Below are 22,013 nucleotides of genomic sequence, written 5' to 3'. Positions count from 1 at the left end.
TACTTCATTAGTTAGGAGAGTGGGTGGCTTGGTGGATAGCTGTGATGGAAAACAGCAGGCCAAGGATTTCTGGAAGGTGGTCAATGTTCTATATTTTGTCCTGAATTGTGGTTACAAAGATATTCATTTTAAAATCTTTTGTAAACATTTATGTTTCATGTACTTTTTCATTTGTGGTATATTTCACATAAGCAAGGTTTTAAAAAATGAAAAACAAGGTCAACAAAACTGAGAATAGTGGTCATTTTGAGGGGAGAAAGGGATTGAACTGATGGCAAACTGGGAACTTCCAAGGAAATTGCAATGTTCCGTTTCTGAAGCTGAGTGGTAGGTACACTGCTGTTTCTTCTATTATTACATTTTAACTATACATGTACTTTATATATTATTTTGTATCTACAATAGCAAAAGCAAGTAAAAGAAAACACTGAAAAACTGGAATTCATCAAAATTAAAAACTTTTGCACTTCAAATTACAGCATCAAGAAAGTGAAAAGAGGGACTTCCCTGGTGGTCCAGTGGTTAAGAATCTGCCTTCCAATGCAGGGGGACACGGGTTTGATCCCTGGTCGGGGAACTAAGATCCCACATGCTGCGGGGCAACTAAGCCCGTGCACCACAACTACAGACCCCACGCGCTCTGGAACCCATGCACCACAACTACAGAGCCCACGCGCTCTGGAAGCCCATGTGCCGCAATGAAAGATCCCGTATGCTGCAACTAAGACCCCAACACAGACAAATAAATAAATAAATAAATATTTAAGGAAATAAAAAGGGAAAAGATAATCCACAGGAGAAAATATCTGCAAATCACATATCTGATAAGGAATTTATATCCAGAATATATAAGAAACTCTTTCAACTCAATAACAAGAAGATGAATAACACAATTTTAAAACATTAAAGGATTTGAATGGACTTTTTCTCTAAATAAGATATACAAAAAGATGTGCCAATAAGCAAATGAAAAGATACTCTCAGTATCAGTAGACTTTAGGGAAATGCAAATCAAAATGACAATGAGATACCACTTCATACACACTAAGGTATGAAATATATATAATAAAAAAGAAATAATAGTGTCAGTGAGGATTTAGAGAGACAGGAACCTTTATTCATTGCTGGTGAGAATTTAAAATGGAGCAGCCACTTTGAAAAAGTTTAGAAATTTCTCAAAATGTTAAAGATAGAGATACAATACAACCCAGCAAATCCATTCCTAGGTATCTACCCAAAAGGAATGAAAACATATGTGGACACAAAGACATGTACACAAATGTTCATAGCAGCATTATTCCTAACAGCCAAAAAGTGGAAATGATTCAACTGTTCATCAACTCATAAATGGATAAAAATCTGGTCTATCAATATTTAGGAATACTATTTGGCATTAAAAAAAGAAGTACTGATACATGTCACAACATGAATGAACCTCAAAAACATTATGCTTAGTGAAAGAAGCCAGACATAAAAGATCACAGTCTATAATTCCATTTATATGAAATGTCCAGAACAGGCAAATCTATACAGACAGAAAGTAGGTTAGTTGCTGCCTAGGGTTGGTGCTGTGTGGAAATAGAGGGTGACTGCTAATAGGCTTCAGGGTTCTTTTTGGGGTGATGGAAGTGTTCTAAAATTAGATTGTGGTGATAGCTGCATAACTCTGTAAAGATACTAAAAACCATGAAATTGTACATTTAAAATGCATGAATCTTTTGACATGTAAATTATCTCAATAAAACTTTTAAAAAAGTTGTCTAGTAAGCTAGCTTCCATAAATACGATTGCAGTTTTCTGAAAGAAGTCATCTAAAACTTTTAGAAGTTGATCTTGTTTTATTAAGTTTGTTTACTCCCTGCTTCCCTGTTCTTCCCTCTTTAAGAGGGGAAAATTACAGGGCTGAATGAATATCAATTTATTTAAATATGAAAAAGTATAAATCTTCACAGATTAAAAATAAATATTCTCAACTGCTAAATAACTGAGACTATTTCTTAGGGCTGACAAAATAAAATGGATTTTAAAAATGAAGAAAATAGGCTATAAGTAAGGCAACCTTCAAAATTCTAAATGACAGAATATAGAGCTTTATACCATAAAGCTTGAGGTAATTAATAATTTTAGAAACAACTTAGTACAAGATGGGCAATATTCTCAAAACCTTAATGTCTCCACAAAATAAATAAAACTCAGAGTACTTCTGCATCAGCTAGTACAATAATCTGTTATTAAAGGGTATATCCTTGGAAATATCTGTCTTTCCAGATAAAACTTCTGTAGGAGGGTTGTTTTTACCGTTGATGTGAGGAGGAAACTGCCGGGCCTTGTTAGCTGAGGAACTGATGTTCCTGCAATTGCCATGGCAACTGTCTGGCTTATCATGCTTCCGCTCTCACTCTCATAATCATCGGTGGCTATACAGATTGGTCTTCCTCGTTGATTGTGAGTTTCTGGAAAAAAATCACCCAAAAATAAATAAAGAAAACTTCTGTTTAGCTTAATTAACGCTATTGAGCAAGCAATTCCCTTTCTTATTCTCCTTTACTCTTCAAAGAAAAACCTATTAACATATACTGCTTATCATTATATTTACTTCTTTTAAAAATAATTTAAATATTTTAAACATTAACTCATTCCTGTAGTAATATTTATAGTTTTGTAGAGAACTTTAACTTGCTAGTAAAAGAAGATAAAATAATATAAATTTCTGCCTTCAGATAAGGAAACCTGCTTTAGTGATCAAAATACTGGGAAAACTACTCTACTATTAGTCTCTTAAAGGGAAAGAGTTGCTATCTTTATATCACCAGCACCTACTGATAATACATATTAGATACCAGTAAAATTTTTTTAATTGAACTGGAAGTACTTTATCAGGTTAATTGCTAGTTCAAATGCAACCTACAGTGTTTTCTCTAAGGCAAATGAAGGAATTGAAGTAAATTCTAAAAATGGAAAGCAAGAGGAATAAAACTTTGTGGGTTCCAGTTTTTAAAAAGTAACAAAACTTCAACTTATTAACCCAGTATTAGCAATAAACATCATTGTTGTTATTCAGGTGAATATTAATTTCAATTTTATGTATATGAATAAAATCGAGACTGAGGGTGGTGGACATCTAGCAAGTTTTCTCATATTGTTTTTTTCAGATGAACAGTATACACTCACACAAAAAAAATCCTATTTCCTAATAGGTAGGTATAGAAATGTTATAAAATCATTATTTAAAAATTTGTCATAAGAAATGCTTACAGAAACCTTGCAGTGAATTTTCTCACACAGTCAAAAGCTTTTCAGAAATATGTTATGTATTTACAGTGTACCTATGTCAGTGTAAGTTTCCTTATATTTCTTTTCCTAAAATAAGATCACCTTTGAGATATTTTCTAATACTTTTAAACACTGAGATTTGCCTTTAGTTTGTCTTAAATATACTAAGTACCTGTAAAATCATACAGCTGAGGAACAGTTTCCATGATAATGCCAATCAGAGGTAGATACAACATAGCCACCCGAGCCTTTATCTGGGGGTCAGAGTACCGTGGGTCTGAGTCGTGACTGGATAGTAAATTGTGTACCATATTGATGACTTTCTTATGCAATCCAAACAGTCTATTTAAAAAGAAGATGAAGAAGCAGCTGCAGTAAGGTCACAGAGATTAGTTAATATCTTTAGAGCAAACAGTAAGTCATGGTACTGAACCACTTTATTCAGCTTCTTAACTTTGCCACATATTTGCATGTATTCCTATAAAACACTTCTCATTTTAAAATTAATCAATGTCCAAAAAATAAATAAAATTAATATCTCGCTGTACAAAATAAGAACTGAGGCAAAAGGAAATACTATACAAATTCATTTAAGAGTAAATCCGAATATTTTGTCATTAACTCCTTAGGGCATTTTAATATTAAATAACTCAAAACCAGTTACGGTTATATTTTAAAGCAAAAAATGTAGGGGCTTCCCTGGTGGCACAGTGGTTGAGAGTCCGCCTGCCGATGCAGGGGACACGGATTCGTGCCCCGGTCCGGGAAGATCCCACATGCCGCGGAGCGACTGGGCCCGTGAGCCGTGGCCGCTGAGCCTGCGCGTCTGGAGCCTGTGCTCCGCAACGGGAGAGGCCACAACAGTGAGAGGCCCGCATACCGCAAAAAAAAAAAAAGTAAATTTTAAGTAGTTGTAAATTTTATTTCATCAAATAAAATCTTTTCACATTTAACCAAAATAAACTTTTATTTCCTTTATCTAAAAGAAAAATCCTCTACCTAATGGGCTATGTAGTCCATGGCTAGGGTTGCCTTCGACATCTCTATTTAAACTGAACTTCCTTGCTCATTTGGGCCCTTACAACTTTCTAGACTCCCAATCCCAAGTTTCAACTGGCTAATACACTAGCAAGGATCACTCTCATCTTCACACTTTTTTGGCTTCTCTTCTTAGACCGAAGCTGCTTTGACTATGAAAAACATTCTAAAGAAAAATTCATCCAACTTCAACTGCCCTTAATACTGTACCTGGCAGCTGTTTCAGATCTTATTCTCTCTCCTTAAGCCTCTCACCATCAATCTCAATAGAAGACCTTACCTCCAACTTTCTTTTAGGAAAGAAAAGCCGTTCTGAATTTGCTCTGGCCAGGTCTTTTAACACATCTCCATCTTTATAGCTACCAAATCATCTTTCCTTTCATCTCAGAAAAAATTCCTTCTTCAATAGCTTCAGTGTCCCTCCTCACAAGTTCTTCCCTTCTTTCCTATCTTGAAAATACATGTTCACTTGAAACTAGTTTGCTCTGGCTTATTTATAGTATTTCTCTTAGTAATAAACTATAATATGATTTCTCTAGTAATAAACTTCCTGAATGTGCAGTATATATCAAGCGTTTTTTTCCATTTACTTCCTAATATCTACTCTCTTTCTCTGAAACTAAAAGTTTTTGAATGCTTACCACATGGTATTGTACCCCTTTCATCATTTAATAGCTAAATGATTTTTCAAAGATACTTAACCTCTGTTTCCCTATCTATGTATGAAGGTAATAACCTACCTCAGAAGGTGGCTGTGAAAATTAAGTTACATAATTTATGTAACATGCTTATTAGCACAGTGCCTTGCACACTGCCTTTTCCAGTAAATATTAGCTTTTCTGTTTTAAGATCACACAGCATATTTAAAAGCTAGGACTGGAAACCAGGTATTCTTCCTCCGGGGCTCTTTAGCTTATCTACCATTTTACGTAGCTATATATGAAATCTACCTGGAGATTCTTCTTCCTTCCAGTTTTTATTCAGAAAGTATATTTTTAAATACTGTCAAGAACTCCATCTAATGGACATATCTCAGATTTCATTTTCTAGCTCTCTACTTGACACTTTGTCATCTTTTATGTTTTCTTCTCAGTGTTTTCTCCAAAGAGTTCCCATTATTCCTCATATTCTCCATCATTCTTCCCACGTCTCAGATTCTGATCATTTGCCTTTTATGTTCTCCCTTTCAACTTGTATCACCAGTGATGATTCCCAAACCTGGGTATATATTTAACATCTCTCACCAGCTACCAGCACCAGACTTCAACCTATCTAAACTCTACCCACTGGTCTTCATGAAGCCTTTTCATGTGTCTACATTACTCAATCACATTCAGCCATTATACACATACACACACACACACACACACACACACACACACACACGCAGGACCTGTCATATCCTATGCTAGATGTTGGAGATAAGACATTGTCCCTGTTCTTAAAGAGCTTGCTTTAGCAAGAGAGAAACACAGACACAAAAATAATAATTCAGTTTTACAAATGCTATAATAAAGGTGCTAATCTTCTTCAAAACTAGGTCTGTACTACAAAATTTGCATTTAACCATAGTATCCTGTTTCAACGTTGTAACTTTCTAACTGCAATGAAAATTTCTAGAGAGCAAATATTTGGTCATTATTAGAACATATGGGGCTTCCCTGGTGGCACAGTGGTTAAGAATCTGCCTGCCAATGCAGGGGACACGGGTTTGAGCCCTGGTCCAGGAAGATCCCACATGCCGTGGAGCAACTAAGCCCGTGCGCCACAACTACTGAGCCTGCGCGCCACAACTACTGAAGCCCGTGCGCCTAGAGCCCGTGCTCTGCAACAAGAGAAACCACCGCAATGAGAAGCCCACGCACCACAATGAAGAGTAGCCCCCGCTCACCACAACTAGAGAAAGCCTGCACGCAGCAACAAAGACCTAACACAGCCAAAATTAAATAAAATAAATAAATTTTTAAAACAATATTAGAACATATTATTGCTACTCAAGGAATTATTTTTGATTACTTAGCAAGCAGAAGGAATAAAAAGAAAAACAATCCTCTTAAGGGTCTATCTAACAAATGTATGTTGTATTTTATCTATGTAAATATAAGAAGAATGTAAAACTTAGAGATGTGAGTCTCTCATAGTCAATCATTCATTCACTGAATTAACATATACTTATCAAGTGTCCACTCTGTACCAGACACAATTCTAATGCAGTGGGAATACAGCAGTGAATAAGAAAGTGCCTGCTCTCTTGAGCTCACATTCTAAGGGAAGGGGACAGATAATGAACAAACAAGCAAATTTCAGGTAAGTGCCTTGTAGAAAATAAAACAGGCTTATCTGGTTAAGAATAACTGTGGCAACGGCAACACAGCTATAATTCAGATTGGGTGGCCAATGACAGTCTCAGTGAGTAGATGATACTCTTTGAGTGGAGACCTGAAGAATCACAAGGAGGAAATGCCTATGTGGAGATCTTAGGGCAATTTCAGCATTGCTTCAGGCAGAGAAAAGTCCTAGTCCAAAGGCCCTAAGGTGGGACTGGGTTGGGCCCATTGGAGAAACAAAAAGAAGGCCAGGATGGCTAGATTTTAGTATGTGAGGAGGGAAGAGAGTGGCAGTGTAGACAACAGCTAGATATATAGGGCTTTGGGGTCCATTATTAAGTCTGAATTTTATTTTAAATGCTATTTTAAAAGCACACACTTTTAACTTTTAAAAGTTAAGTGTGCTTTTAAACACATTAAAGAGTTTTAAGCAAGGAAGTGACGTAATTTAATTTTCATTTCTAAAAGACCATGTAGGCTGCTGGGTAGAAAAGGGATTTTAGGGAGGGAAGAATGGAAGCATGATTAGGGGAGCAGCAGTAAAGACGGAGAGAAGTAGCTAAACTTGGGATATATTTTGGAGATAGTATTAAGGCATTTGCTAATGGACTGGGTGCAGGAAAGAGTGAGAAAAGGAGGAAACAAGCAACAGTAAAAGCTTATAATCCTGTATATTACTATTTAAAGCTCTTCCAGTTATCTTTTTTAACTCAATAGACAAAGTAGTAGTGAACACAGTTATCACGGCTTTCAGACTTGATAGAAAATCTTTCCAAGTGTCAAAGGACCAACTCTGAAGACCAGCTGGAAGAGATAAAAAAGAAGTCTTTCATAGGTCCTATATTGTTCCACAGAAATGTATCTATTTTAATAGAACTGATCCTTCATGTGAGAAAGAAACCTCATCACAAAAATAGTTGACTGTTAGAATTCTCTATTTTTTATCAGACACTGCTGAACACCTACACAACATCTCCTTCCCCTGTCTTCCTTCCTAATAGAATGTAAAAATTTTCAGGTATACGTTCCTGCCCCCGTGACTCAGGGGAAGCTGACTCCATTCCCCCAGTTTCTGAAGTAGATAGATCCAATCAGACTAGCCCTGCTACTTAAAGCAGACAGTCAGTAAAGCTGTTTCATTATCAGTGTGAGAAGAGATAAATGTTAATTAACTAATTGCTTCCTTAACTGAGAAGGTCTACAAAAAAAAAATATCATATGAACTGAACACTTTTTAGTGACAGCTGATTTACATTTAGGCATGAGGTCCTTACCTTCTGCTTTGTAACAAACCACCCATGAACCAAAACCAGTCTAAGCACCACATTTGAGTAGAAGTGATCTAATCCATCCAGGAACCTGGCATTACTCTGGTGACTGTAACAGTACAGGATAGGCAAGTGAGCCAAATCAGTCCAAAGAAAAGATGTGCACTGCATGCTTGAAAGAGGGTTTTTTTCCCTCTGTCCTCTGCTGGACATGAACAAGTAATAATCTAAGCTCAATTGCCAGAGCAACTATCTTACAGTCATGAGAGGCACACTAGCCTCAGGATAAAGCTGAGGGGTTTCTATAGAAGTAAGAGATATAAAGAAACAGAACCCTGATAACATTATTGAGCTGCTGAGTGTGCTAAAAACCTTACCTTTCTTCCAATTATGAAAAAATAAACATCCTTCCTTTAATAAAGCCAGCCAGTATGAAGAAAGGTTTTCTGTTTCTGGTAACCAAACTTATCCTGATGTATTAAGTAAAAATACTGGAAATATAGAGTCAAATGATTGAGATATAACAGTTATTAAAGAGAGGTAGTATGTTTAGAAGTTGTTTTCAGAGTGATTTTTTTCAAACGATGGATCCTTCCCCCCTAATGACATTATATTCATTTATCAATGGCAAAATATAAGAGTGGTGGCAAGCAGGGGCGGGAGACCCAGGGTTTCACCCACTTAGTCTGTCCTCTCCATACTCCAATGTCTACACCCCAACCCCATCCTACATGGAAGCACATTAAGGACCTTTTCACAACCTTACAGTTCTGCAGAGCACAGAGTGAAAAACTGCTTCTTAAAACTATATTCCTAATGCAAGAAGTTGCTGTTATGAAAAAAACTCATGCCTTTCATTTGCAGAAGCTTTAGCCTTTGACAGTTTACTTAGCATTAACCATGTCCCTATCGCTAAGAACTTTACAAGCATCCTTTTTCATTCGTTCAACAAATACATCATAGGATTCTTAAAAAACCTGCTTAAAAGTATCTCCTTTTGTTCTCTGGAGCTCTTACTTCAGGTTAAACTGCATTACAAACTCCTAATGATACTATCATGGAAAAAAAAAGCAATTATTACCCAAATGAGTTACAGTCATTCAGATTTTTGAAAATAGCTGTTAACATAGAAATACCCTATACGGATCTTAGATCACAACACATTTATAGAAAAGCTATTTCTATAAATTCAAATCATCAGACAATATACTCTTCTTACTATATCAATTTCCAGTAATTCTTTAAAAGTATACACAATTTTGGAAGTTTCTAAAACCTAAGGACATTTGTTTATAGAGCAAATTTTGAAGTACATGCTACAGAGTATGATGGCAAATCATAAATTTTCCTCACAAGGAATCAAACAGACTAGTCTACTTAACTGAAATGTGCCTGCTGTATATCAGCAAATCTAAAAGTCCATCTACTAACATGCACAAATATTTTATGTACTACTAAGAAGGAAAAAAAGGCCACCAACTAAACCATGATGCAATGTTGATTTCAAGACAAACATCAAATTCAGAGATGACAAAAAATGTCTTTCTTAAAACTGATGAAATATAGAAATAACATGAGTATGGAACTTAGTGAACACAGAAGTAGAAGAAGAGTGGTAAACAGTATTCTTTTGATTCCTAGGAAGTTAAGTGGATACTTCTGTCCCATTGTCCAAAATCAATTAATATTCTACACGGCAAAAACTGGTCTACTCACCCTTCAGCATCAGGATCTAAAATGACAGCCAGCTCTGTTAACACAAGTCCTGCCAAATAATGTTGCTGGCGGAAAGGCACAGACAATTCAAACATATTTGCAATCTTCTGGTCTTGCACAGTGGTGGAAAATCCAGAACTCTGTTTGGGAGTGAGGTAGAACAAAACTATAACAGCTATGCAACAAAACATTCTATAGACAGAGCACTACAACAAATGAGATGTGAGCATTATCTGAAAGTGAGATAAACTTTTTAAGTTTATTTTTACATTACTATTATTAACATTGGAGAAAGTAACTGCTCTTACTTTTGGTATAGGAAACTATGATGAAATAACATTTTAAATTATTTTCAATTTCCTTTTTCTCATATTAAAATCTTTTCATCTGCTTTTTCCTTTATACTTTTAGCCACTTAATGTTTCAATATCATACTCTGACGGGAAAAAAGGAACTAAATCCATATGATACATTATGTACTCACTGCTGAGTACAAGAGAAATATTCATAGTCAAGGCTATCTATGGGTTTCCAGAGAAATTTCAAATACTATGAAGTTGTTTTTCAGGGAAAACACTATCTCCAGAAAACTACTGTCTTTTTTTGTCCACTCACTGAGTTTTTAAGAGTTTTTTAATACTGTAAAATAGCATCCCGCCCCCCCCACAAGATGCTTAAGGCAAGAATGTCCTCAATCTCATCATCCTTAATCCATATTCAAGACCGCCCATGCGAGGTTTCTTAGAAGAACAGACTTCAGATTTCTCTATGGAGGAATCATCTTCCTAATAAGCGTATAACACTATCCTTGCCCCCACCTCCCAAAGAGTGATGTCTCTGTCATCTATTAGAACCTGAAAATGCTGCAGTTAGATGAGAAAGTAGGGAACAAGATAATGGAAGAAATTCTGTTAATTTCTTGGCTGAATGAGATGTTCAGCAGGGAGTCAGGTGTAAACAAATGTGTTTCATTAAAGGTTTTAGGAACTGTACCTTTGATTAATTTGTACTTGACTGTGTAGCCACATCTTTGACAGAGGATGGGGGAAGGGAGCAAAAGACTAGCCTCATTTGTTATTGGAAGAAGTGTGTCCTAGCCAGGTAAAAGTATGTGGAAAAAGGCTGATCCTTAAGAATTTTTGCAAAGGTAAAATGAAAAGTTGGGGGTGTTCTCTGATGTTTTCTAATCTTTCTGAGTAAAGTTTAAAATTTAGTTTATCAAACATCTGAGGTTGATCTAGTGTAGGGAATTACTTTCAGGAATTAAATATCTCAAAAATAAACTTATAAAGAGTTCATATCAACTTTCACTTTAGACATTAAGAGCTTAAGGAAGTAGCTTGTTTGCCTTAGGAATTATATAGCAAAAAGATGTTTCACTAGGAGGGAACATCCAGGCTTCTCTGATATGAAAACCACAAAATTGCTTCATTTCAATCTGTATGACAGGACACATAATAATTGCTACGATAACCCTTTGTCATCTTTAGAGCAACTACTAGGCACCCTGTGAAAATCCATAAACACCCATCTAGTTTCCTTTGGGTTCTCTGGATACAAGAGAGGCAGGTAGGGCTTTTCCAGGACTGCACTGCAGTTTGACTTCTTTCTCTGCTAAATTACGCTTCATTCCCCTTCCTTTCACAGGTATTGACATCTAATAAATACCTTGTCTCCCAAACTCAGTCTGTGTCTGCCTCAAAAAAACCCAACCTGTGAAAACATCAAGTGAGTTTATGTAGTTGAATTCACTCCCTTGTGCCTGAATCGGTAAGAGGGGTACAACAAAGTGGTTAAAACTTGGGCCCTAGAATAAGCCAACACGTGCCATGGTTCAAAGCCTAGATCTGCCAATTTTTACTATATGTGACCCTGGGTAAGCTACTGACCTTTCTGTGTTTCAATTTTTTTCACCTGTAAAATGGGGATAATAATAGGACTTACCTCCTAGAGTTCCTGTGAGGAGTAAATGATTAATACTTATAAAGTACTTAACCATTTAATACTTATAAAGCACTTAGTATGGAGCCTATCACACAGCTATTATTCAACAGTGTTACCTTTCATGTTTTCCAGTGTTTAGAATGCTTTTTCCACAAGTCTGGACATAAAAAAATTTGTTTTCATACATTTTGCATACCTGAGATGTTGCAGAAGAAACAGAAGGTGATGGCGATGCAGGTGGAGTTAGCAGGCTGCAGGGTAAGTTTAAGGTAACATAGTGCTCATGGCTGCTGATGATGCGCAGAAAATCCAGCCTCAGGGACACCAAGACACTTGGAGTTGGTAATGAATAAAGCTTTGAAGATACCTTGTAAGCGTTGCATAAATAAGAAAACACCAATTGAACATATCATTTCTCTACTACCAATACCAGAATGATGAATTAAAGAATTAAAGTGATTTCTAAATTAAAGGGAGATGGCTAAGAAGGAGGAAATAGCTTCTTCCTCTTAGTCTATGTCATTGTTGAGTGTCAGAAACCCTTGTATTCGACAGAATAACTGTTTTGGGGGAAACTATTACTACCTTTAAAATAAAGTGCTGAGAGAGAGGGGGAAGATGACGGAGGAGTAAGACGTGGAGATCACCTTCCTCCCCACAGACACATCAGAAATACATCTACATGTGGAACAACTCCAACAGAACACCTACTGAACGCTGGCAGAAGACCTCAGACCTCCCAAAAGGCAAGAAACTCCCCACGTACCTGGGTAGGGCAAAAGAAAAAAGAATAAACAGAGACAAAAGAATAGGGATGGGACCTGCACCAGTGGGAGGGAGCTGTGAAGGAGGAAAGGTTTCCACTCACTAGGCAGCCCCTTCGCGGGCCGAGACTGCGGGTGGCGGAGCGGGGGAAGCTTCGGAGCCGCGGAGGAGAGCACAGCAACAGGGGTGCAGAGACCAAAGCGGAGAGATTTCCGCACAGAGGAACAGTGCCGACGGGGGCTGGAATCTGAGGCTCGGGCTTCGGTCAGAGTGCAGGGAGAGGACTGGGTGAACACAGCCTGAAGGGGTTAGTGCACCACGCCTATCCAGGAGGGAGTCCGGGTAAAAGTCTGGACCTGCCGAAGAGGCAAGAGACTTTTTCTTCCCTCTTTGTTTTCTGGTGCGCGAGGAGAGGGGATTAAGAGTGCTGCTTAAAGGAGCTCCAGAGACGGGCGCGAGCCGCGGCTAGCAGCACGGACCCCAGAGACGGGCATGAGACACTAAGGCTGCTGCTGCCACCACCAAGAAGCCTGTGTGCGAGCACAGGTCACTATCCACACCCCCCTTCCGGGGAGTCTGTGCAGCCCGCCACTGCCAGGGTCCCGGGATCCAGGGACAACTTCCCCGGGAGAACGCACGGCGCGCCTCAGGCTGGTGCAATGTCACGCCACCCTCTGCCACTGCAGGCTTGCCCCGCACTCCGTGCCCCTCCCAACCCCCCCCGGCCTGAGTGAGCCAAAGCCCCCAGCGGCTCCTTTAACCCCGTCCTGTCTGAGCGAAGAACAGACGCCCTCCAGCGACCTACACGCAGAACCGGGGCCAAATCCAAAGCTGAGCCCCCAGAGCTGTGCGAACAAAGAGAAAGGGAAATGTCTCCAAGCAGCCTCAGGAGCAGCGAGCGGGTTAAATTTCCACAATCAACGTGATGTAACCTGCATCTGTGGAATACCTGAATAGACAATGAATCATCACAAATTGAGGAGGTGGACTTTGAGAGCAAGATTTATGCTTTCTTCCCCTTTTCCTCTTTTTGTAAGTGTGTATGTGTATGCTTCTGTGTGAGATTTTGTCTGTATAGCTTTGCTTTCACCATTTGTCCTAGGGTTCTATCCGTCCGCTTTGTTTTTGTTTTACTTAAAAAAATTTTTTTTTCTTAATAATTATTTTTTATTTTGATAACTTTATTTTATTTTATCTTTCTTTTCTTTTCTTTTATCCCCATCCGTCCTTCCTTCCTTCCTTCTTTCTTTCTTTCTACTTTTTCTCTCTTTTATTCTGAGCCGTGTGGATGAAAGGCTTTTGGTGCTGCAGCCAGGAGTCAGTGCTGTGCCTCTGAGGTGGGAGAGCCAACTTCAGGACACAGGACCACAAGACACCTCCCAGCTCCATGTAATATCAAACGGCGAAAATCTCCCAGAGATCTCCATCTCAACACCAACACCCAGCTTCACTCAACGACCAACAAGCTACAGTTCTGGACACCCTATGCCAAACAACTAGCAAGACAGGAACAAAACCCCAGCCATTAGCAGAGAGGCTGCCTAAAATCACAAGTCCACAGACACCCAAAAACACACCACCAGACGTGGACCTGCCCAAGATCCAGCCTCATCCACCAGAACACAGGCAATAATCCCCTCCACCAGGAAGTCTACACAAGCCACTGAACCAACTTTAGCCACTGGGGACAGACACCAAAAACAACAGGAACTACGAACCTGCAGCCTGCAAAAAGGAGACCCCAAACACAGTAAGATAAGCAAAATGAAAAGACAGAAAAACACACAGCAGATGAAGGAGCAAGATAAAAACCCACCAGACCTAACAAATGAAGAGGAAATAGGCAGACTACCTGAAAAAGAATTCAGAATAAGGATAGTAAAGATGATCCAAAATCTTGGAAATAGAGAAAATGCAAGAAACATTTAACAAGGACCTAGAAGAACTAAAGATGAAACAAGCAACGATGGACAACACAATAAATGACATTAAAAATACTCTAGAAGGGATCAATAGCAGAATAACTGAGGCAGAAGAATGGATAAGTGACCTGGAAGATAAAATAGTGGAAATAACTACTGCAGAGCAGAATAAAGAAAAAAGAATGAAAAGAACTGAGGACAGTCTCAGATACCTCTGGGGCAACATTAAACGCACCAACATTCGAATTATAGGGGTTCCAGAGGAAGAAGAGAAAAAGAAAGGGACTGAGAAAATATTTGAAGAGATTATAGTTGAAAACTTCCCTAATATGGGAGAGGAAATAGTTAATCAAGTCCCGGAAGCACAGAGAGTCCCATACAGGATAAATCCAAGGAGAAACACACCAAGACACACATTAATCAAACTGGCAAAAATTAAATACAAAGAAAACATATTAAAAGCAGCAAGGGAAAAACAACAAATAACACACAAGGGAATCCCCATCAGGTTAACAGCTGATCTTTCAGCAGAAACTCTGCAAGCCAGAAGGGACTGGTAGGACATATTTAAAGTAACGAAGGAGAAAAACCTACAACCAAGATTACTCAATCCAGCAAGGATCTCATTCAGATTTGATGGAGAAATTAAAACCTTTACAGACAAGCAAAAGCTGAGAGTTCAGCACCACCAAACCAGCTTTACAACAAATGCTAAAGGATCTTCTCTAGGCAAGAAACACAAAAGAAGGAAAAGACCTACAATAACAAACCCCAAACAATTAAGAAAATGGGAATAGGAATATACATATCGATAATTACCTTAAATGTAAATGGACTAAATGCTCTGACCAAAGGACACAGACTGGCTGAATGGATACAAAAACAAGACCCATATATATGCTGTCTACAAGAGACCCACTTCAGACCTAGGGACACATACAGACTGAAAGTGAGGGGATGGAAAAAGATATTCCATGCAAATGGAAACCAAAAGAAAGCTGGAGTAGCAATTCTCATATCAGATGAAATAGAGTTTAAAATAAAGACTATTAGAAGAGACAAGGAAGGACACTACATAATGATCAAGGGATCGATCCAAGAAGATATAACAATTGTAAATATTTATGCACCCAACATAAGGGCACCTCAATACATAAGGCAAATACTAACAGCCATAAACGGGGAAATTGACAGTAACACATTCATAGTAGGGGACTTTAACACCCCACTTTCACCAATGGACAGATCATCCAAAATGAAAATAAATAAGGAAACACAAGCTTTAAATGATACATTAAACAAGATGGACTTAATTGATATTTATAGGACATTCCATCCAAAAACAACAGAATACACATTTTTCTCAAGTGCTCATGGAACATTCTCCAGGATACATCATATCTTGGGTCACAAATCAAGCCCTGATAAATTTAAGAAAATTGAAACTGTGTCAAGTATCTTTTCCGACCACAAAGCTATGAGACTGGATAGCAATTACAGGAAAAGATTTGTAAAAAATACAAACACATGGAGGCTAAACAATACACTACTTAATAAAAAAGTGGTCCCTGAGGAAATCAAAGAGGAAATCAAAAAATACCTAGAAGCAAATGACAATGGAGACACGACGACCCAAAACCTATGGGATGCAGCAAAAGCAGTTCTAAGAGGGAAGTTTATAGCAATACAATCCTACCTTAAGGAACAGGAAACATCTAGAATAAAAAACCTAACCTTGCACCTAAAGCAAATAGAGAAAGAAGAACAAAAATACCTCAAAGTTAGCAGAAGGAAATAAATCATAAAAATCAGATCAGAAATAAATGAAAAGGAAATGAAGGAAACGATAGCAAAGATCAATAACACTAAAAGCTGGTTCTTTGAGAAGATAAACAAAATTGATAAACCATTAGCCAGACTCATCAAGAAGAAAAGGGAGAAGACTCAAATCAATAGAATTAGAAATGAAAAAGGAGAAGTAACAACTGACACTGCAGAAATACAAAAGATCATGAGAGATTACTACAAGCAACTCTATGCCAATAAAATGGACAGCCTGGAAGAAATGGACAAATTCTTAGAAATGCACAACCTGCCAAGACTGAATCAGGAAGAAATAGAAAATATGAACAGACCAATCACAAGCCCTGAAATTGAAACTGTGATTAAAAATCTTCCAACAAACAAAAGCCCAGGACCAGATGGCTTCACAGGTGAATTCTATCCAGCATTTAGAGAAGAGCTAATGCCTATCCTTCTCAAACTCTTCCGGAACTTAGCAGAGGGAGGAACACTCCCAAACTCATTCTACGAGGCCACCATCACCCTGATACCAAAACCAGACAAAGACGTCACAAAGAAAGAAAACTACAGGCCAATATCACTGATGAACATAGATGCAAAATCCTCAACATAATACTAGCAAACAGAATACAACAGCACATTAAACGGATCATACACCATGATCAAGTGGGGTTTATTCCAGGAATGCAAGGATTCTTCAATATATGCAAGTCAATCAATGTGATATACCATATTAACAAACTGAAGGAAAAAAACCATATGGTCATCTCAATAGACGCAGAAAAAGCTTTTGACAAAATTTAACATCTATTTATGATAAAAACCCTGCAGAAAGTAGGCACAGAGGGAACTTTCCTCAACATAATCAAGGCCATATATGACAAACACACAGCCAACATTGTCCTCATTGGTGAAAAACTGAAAGCATTTCCACTAAGATCAGGAAAAAGACAAGGTTGCCCACTCTCACCACTCTTATTCAACATAGTTTTGGAAATTTCAGCCACAGCAATCAAGAAAAGGAAATTATAGGAATCCAAATTTGAAAAGAAGAAGTAAAGCTGTCACTGTTTGCAGATGACATGATACTATACATAGAGAACCTAAAGATGCTACCAGAAAACTAGTGGAGCTAATCAATGAATCTGGTAAAGTAGCAGGATACAAAATTAATGCACAGAAATCTCTGGCATTCCTATACACTAATGATGAAAAATCTGAAAGTGAAATCAAGAAAACACTCCCATTTACCACTGCAACAAAAAGAATAAAATAACTAGGAATAAACCTACCTGAGGTGACAAAAGACCTGTATGCAGAAAATTATAAGACACTGACAAAAGAAATTAAACATGATACAAAGACATGGAGAGATATACGATGTTCTTGGATTGGAAGAATCAACATTGTGAAAATGACTCTACTACCCAAAACAATCTACAGATTCAATGCAATCCCTATCAAACTACCACTGGCATTTTTCACAGAACTAGAACAAAATATTTCACAATTTGTATGGAAACACAAAGGACCCCGAATAGCCAAAGCAATCTTGAGAACGAAAAACAGAGCTGGAGGAATCAGGCTCCCTGACTTCAGACTATACTACAAAGCTACAGTAATCAAGACAGTATGGTACTGGCACAAAAACAGAAAGATGGATCAATGGAACAGGATAGAAAGCCCAGAGATAAACCCACGCACATATAGTCACCTTATCTTTGATAAAGGAGGCAGGAATGTACAGTGGAGAAAGGACAGCCTCTTCAATAAGTGTTGCTGGGAAAACTGGACAGGTACATGTAAAAGTATGAGATTAGATCACTCCCTAACACCATACACAAAAATAAGCTCAAAATGGATTAAAGACCTAAATGTAAGGCCAGAAACTATCAAACTCTTAGAGGAAAACATAGGCAGAACACTCTCCGATATAAATCACAGCAAGATCCTTTTTGACCCACCTCCTAGAGAAATGGAAATAAAAACAAAAATAAACAAATGGAACCTAATGAAACTTCAAAGCATTTGCACAGCAAAGGAAACCATAAACAAGACCAAAAGACAACCCTCAGAATGAGAGAAAATATTTGCAAATGAAGCAACTGACAAAGGATTCATCTCCAAAATTTACAAGCAGCTCATGCAGCTCAATAACAACAAAACAAACAACCCAATCCAAAAATGGGCAGAAGACCTAAATAGACATTTCTCCAAAGAAGATATACAGACTGCCAACAAACACATGAAAGAATGCTCAACATCATTAATCATTAGAGAAATGCAAATCAAAACTACAATGAGATATCATCTCACACCGGTCAGAATGGCCATCATCAAAAAATCTAGAAACAATAAATGCTGGAGAGAGGGTGTGGAGAAAAGGGAACACTCTTGCACTGCTGGTGGGAATGTGAATTGGTATGAAGAACGGTATGGAGGTTCCTTAAGAAACTACAAATAGAACTACCATATAACCCAGCAATCCCACTACTGGGCATATACCCTGAGAAAACCAAAATTCATGAAGAGTCATGTACCAAAATGTTCATTGCAGCTCTATTTACAATAGCCCAGAGATGGAAACAACCTAAGTGTCCATCATCGGATGAATGGATAAAGAAGATGTGGCACATATATACAATGGAATATTACTCAGCCATAAAAAGAAACGAAATTGAGTTATTTGTAGTGAGGTGGATGGACCTAGAGTCTGTCATACAGAGTGAAGGCAGAAAGAGAAAGACAAATACCGTATGCTAACACATATATATGGAATAAGAAAAAAATTAAAATGTCATGAAGAGCCCAGGGGTAAGACAGGAATAAAGACACAGACCTACTAGAGAATGGACTTGAGGATATGGGGAGGGGGAAGGGTAAGCTGTGACAAAGCCAGAGAGTGGTGTGGACACTACCATACACTACCAAATGTAAAATAGATAGCTAGTGGGAAGCAGCTGCATAGCAGAGGGAGATCAACTCGGTGCTTTGTGACCACCTAGAGGGGTGGGATAGGGAGGGTGGGAGGGAGGGAGACTCAAGAGGGAAGAGATATGGGAACATATGTATATGTATAACTGATTCACTTTGTTATAAAGCAGAAACTAACACACCATTGTAAAGCAGTTATACTCCAATAAAGATTTTAAAAATAATAATAATAATAAATAAATAAAACAAATTCAACCAAAAAGAAGAATTAGAGAACAGTACTCAGTGAGCAGTCTTGAATTTTGTGGTTTAAATAACAGTATCGGCTTTTTCCAAAGTTACTCCTAAAATAAAAAATTTGGAACTACAAGATTTACTGTATAAATCCACTGACTAGGTGCATTCTTAAGGCCACATTCTTATATTTCCAATATAGCATTAATATTTCCACTTCTCAAAGATATACTTTATGAAGAAAAAGTATACCACCAAAATAACTTCCTAAAATAAATTATCCATTCTTTTTACAGCACCTTGTGTTAACCTATATTTATAATTATCTATTTTCCCAACTACACCCATTAGCTACTTGAGGAAACATATATAGACTGACTTATTTGAATAGTTTTAGCATCCCTAGAGTCTAGTTTAATGTTTGGCAAATGTAGGAGGCCAGTGCTTGAAGAATAAAGACAGGACAGGTTTTGGGAGCAATAATACATGAAATATCAGGGAAAAAGTAAAAATAATACATAGTGTTGCAAATACTTGCAAATAGATCAGTGCCCACACATAGTTTTAACTTCTCTGTTAAAAGAAACATACAATATTTGCATCCAATAGAACAGAGCTTCAAAATTCTAAGTATTAGACTGCCAAATAGCATTTTTAACCAGTAGTTCCCCAAAACTAATCTGTGGACCAGCAGGGAGTACTTTATAAGCACTGTTTCCCACACTCCCACCCCCACCACCAGGGTTCAAACTCCTCAGAAATGCTGGGATGGGACACAGAGATCTGTACATTTTTAAAGCTCCCTTAAAAGGTAATTCTAGGATGATTATACAGCTCAGTACCCAAATGGTCTATCAGGATGAATAACTAATGTTTTCTAAAAGCCAGGTTTCATTAATCATTTGATAAAAAATTTAAAGCAAAACCAGCTGTTTGTAGAAAACTTCTAGAATACTTTTAGTTTAGAAAAAGCTAGATAATAATATTTGTGACTTGGGTAAACATCTACTCATGCTTCTAAACTCTACAATGTCTAGGGCTTCATCATGAGGAATACACAGCAAAATGCAACTGCTTTAAAAATCACTTAAGACAGAAAAGGTTGGGTTAGCTGTTCATTCAGTAAAAATGCTACTCTTGCATGGCACCTTGGGGCTGCTTTACATTTAGACTCCTGACTTGATGGTCTACTTCTGAATGAGAATCTAAAACTCATAAATGGGCCAGTATAACTCAATGAAAAGCCAGCTGTACTGACAGCAGCTTGCCACAGTCCTGTGTCCTAATAAATGTAATTTATCTTTCCATTACTAATAAAAATATGCCACTTTTTAAAAACATCATTATATAAATGTGTTCTTGAAAAATCTCTTAGCTCTAGCCCTAAAAGAGCAAACGCAGCATTTAAATTATTTGATTACTAATTATTACTAATTATGCATTACCTGTTTATAGCAGGTCTTTATAAGGCTAAACACAAATCCTCTGTCCATAACAGACAACAGATCATTGAGAAAGAATGCAAGGCTTGTGTTGAGTCTCTCAACCATTTCTGTGTCCTGGGAAACAATTAAAAGAAAAACAAATATAGTTTAACATGTGCTTGAAACACAGATTTTGTTTAAAAAAATAAGTTACCGTTACCTTCTGAAATCGTGAAACTATATCACTAGCAATTGTGCTGACAAGAGCAGCAATGTCATCCATGAAACGTTCTGGAAAACGACTTTTCCTTGGTGCATCAAGTTTATCATTAAAGTATAAATGGTGCACCATGCTCTTTACCTGAAAAAAGAAATAAGCCATTCGTTTAATTTCTTATGGATGTAATGAACAGTTACAGAGATTCTAAACATTAGAGCTATTTTTGTCAACATACCATGTAATTTAACAGATAGATAAAATACTTTTAACTCGTCAAATATTTTGAAAAAGTTCCCTACAATATTTTGTATGCGCTAGAAAAATATCAAACACAATACAACTCAATCTCTGTATCAGCTTCATGACATTATCCTGGCTATCAGTGGGAAACAAATTATGGGTATGTCAACAGAAAAAAATTTCATCCTTTAAAATTATTTTAAATTAAATCTTTCCAAGACTTAACAATTCTGCCATTCCATGTCCCCCCAGCTGTTAGCTCTGAGAGGTTAGAAACCTTGACTGCATGTAGAATCTTTAGCACCTAGCATCTCGTGGCATATGGTGGGTGTACATTAAATATTGATGACTAGATATTAAGAATAAAATGTTAGGTAAAAATTAAAGTGGTTTCAATTTACCAAATACTTTTAGATATGGATTCTTATCACAACATGTGTTAATGGTACTAAAAATTTTTAATTCAGGGAAATTAATGACAAGGTTTTACAGTTGGTAAATAACAGAGACAAGTCAAACTATTTCATGTTTAAGAAATCTGAACATACATGTAAGACTATTTTTAAAAAGTCACTTGATCTTATATTAAAAGCACATGAATTATAATTTGGTGTTTATTCTCTAGGGGAAAAAAATGAGCTGCCTACCATTTACATATGGTCCCTGATTTATTTTTTTTGTAGATTAGCAAATCTCTAGACAAAACGTCTTTTTTAAAATCTTTTACTGAAGTATATTTGATTTACAATGTTGTGTTAGTTTCTGGTTACAGCAAAGTGATTCAGTTATATATATATTCTTTTTCATATTCTTTTCCATTATGGTTTATTATAGGATATTGAATATAGTTCCCTGTGCTATACAGTGCAGCCTTGTTGTTTATTTTATATACAGTAGTTTGTATC

General features: G+C 37.2%; 1 protein-coding gene across 3 annotated transcripts in view; it reads right to left on the bottom strand.

The window, feature by feature from the left end:
* The window catches only part of DOCK7 (dedicator of cytokinesis 7), a 212,821-nt gene that overhangs the window by 64,153 nt on the left and 126,655 nt on the right, over positions 1–22,013 (bottom strand). For all 3 annotated transcript variants that reach the window (XM_022581248.3, XM_022581251.3, XM_089921600.1), the window contains 6 exons: positions 20,869–21,009; positions 20,670–20,783; positions 11,763–11,933; positions 9,623–9,762; positions 3,446–3,615; positions 2,299–2,453 (listed from right to left, as the gene is read on the bottom strand). In XM_022581248.3, the coding sequence (XP_022436956.2) occupies positions 2,299–2,453; positions 3,446–3,615; positions 9,623–9,762; positions 11,763–11,933; positions 20,670–20,783; positions 20,869–21,009 (891 nt within the window). The remainder of the gene's footprint in view (positions 1–2,298; positions 2,454–3,445; positions 3,616–9,622; positions 9,763–11,762; positions 11,934–20,669; positions 20,784–20,868; positions 21,010–22,013) is intronic.

Source organism: Delphinapterus leucas, chromosome 1 (assembly GCF_059928025.1).
Source record: "Delphinapterus leucas isolate spDelLeu-1000000601 "Yukka" chromosome 1, BTC_Dleu_Yukka2, whole genome shotgun sequence".
NCBI classification, from domain to species: domain Eukaryota; kingdom Metazoa; phylum Chordata; class Mammalia; order Artiodactyla; family Monodontidae; genus Delphinapterus; species Delphinapterus leucas.
Note: the sequence above shows the minus strand (reverse complement) of the source record. Positions and strands in the feature narration are given on the sequence as shown.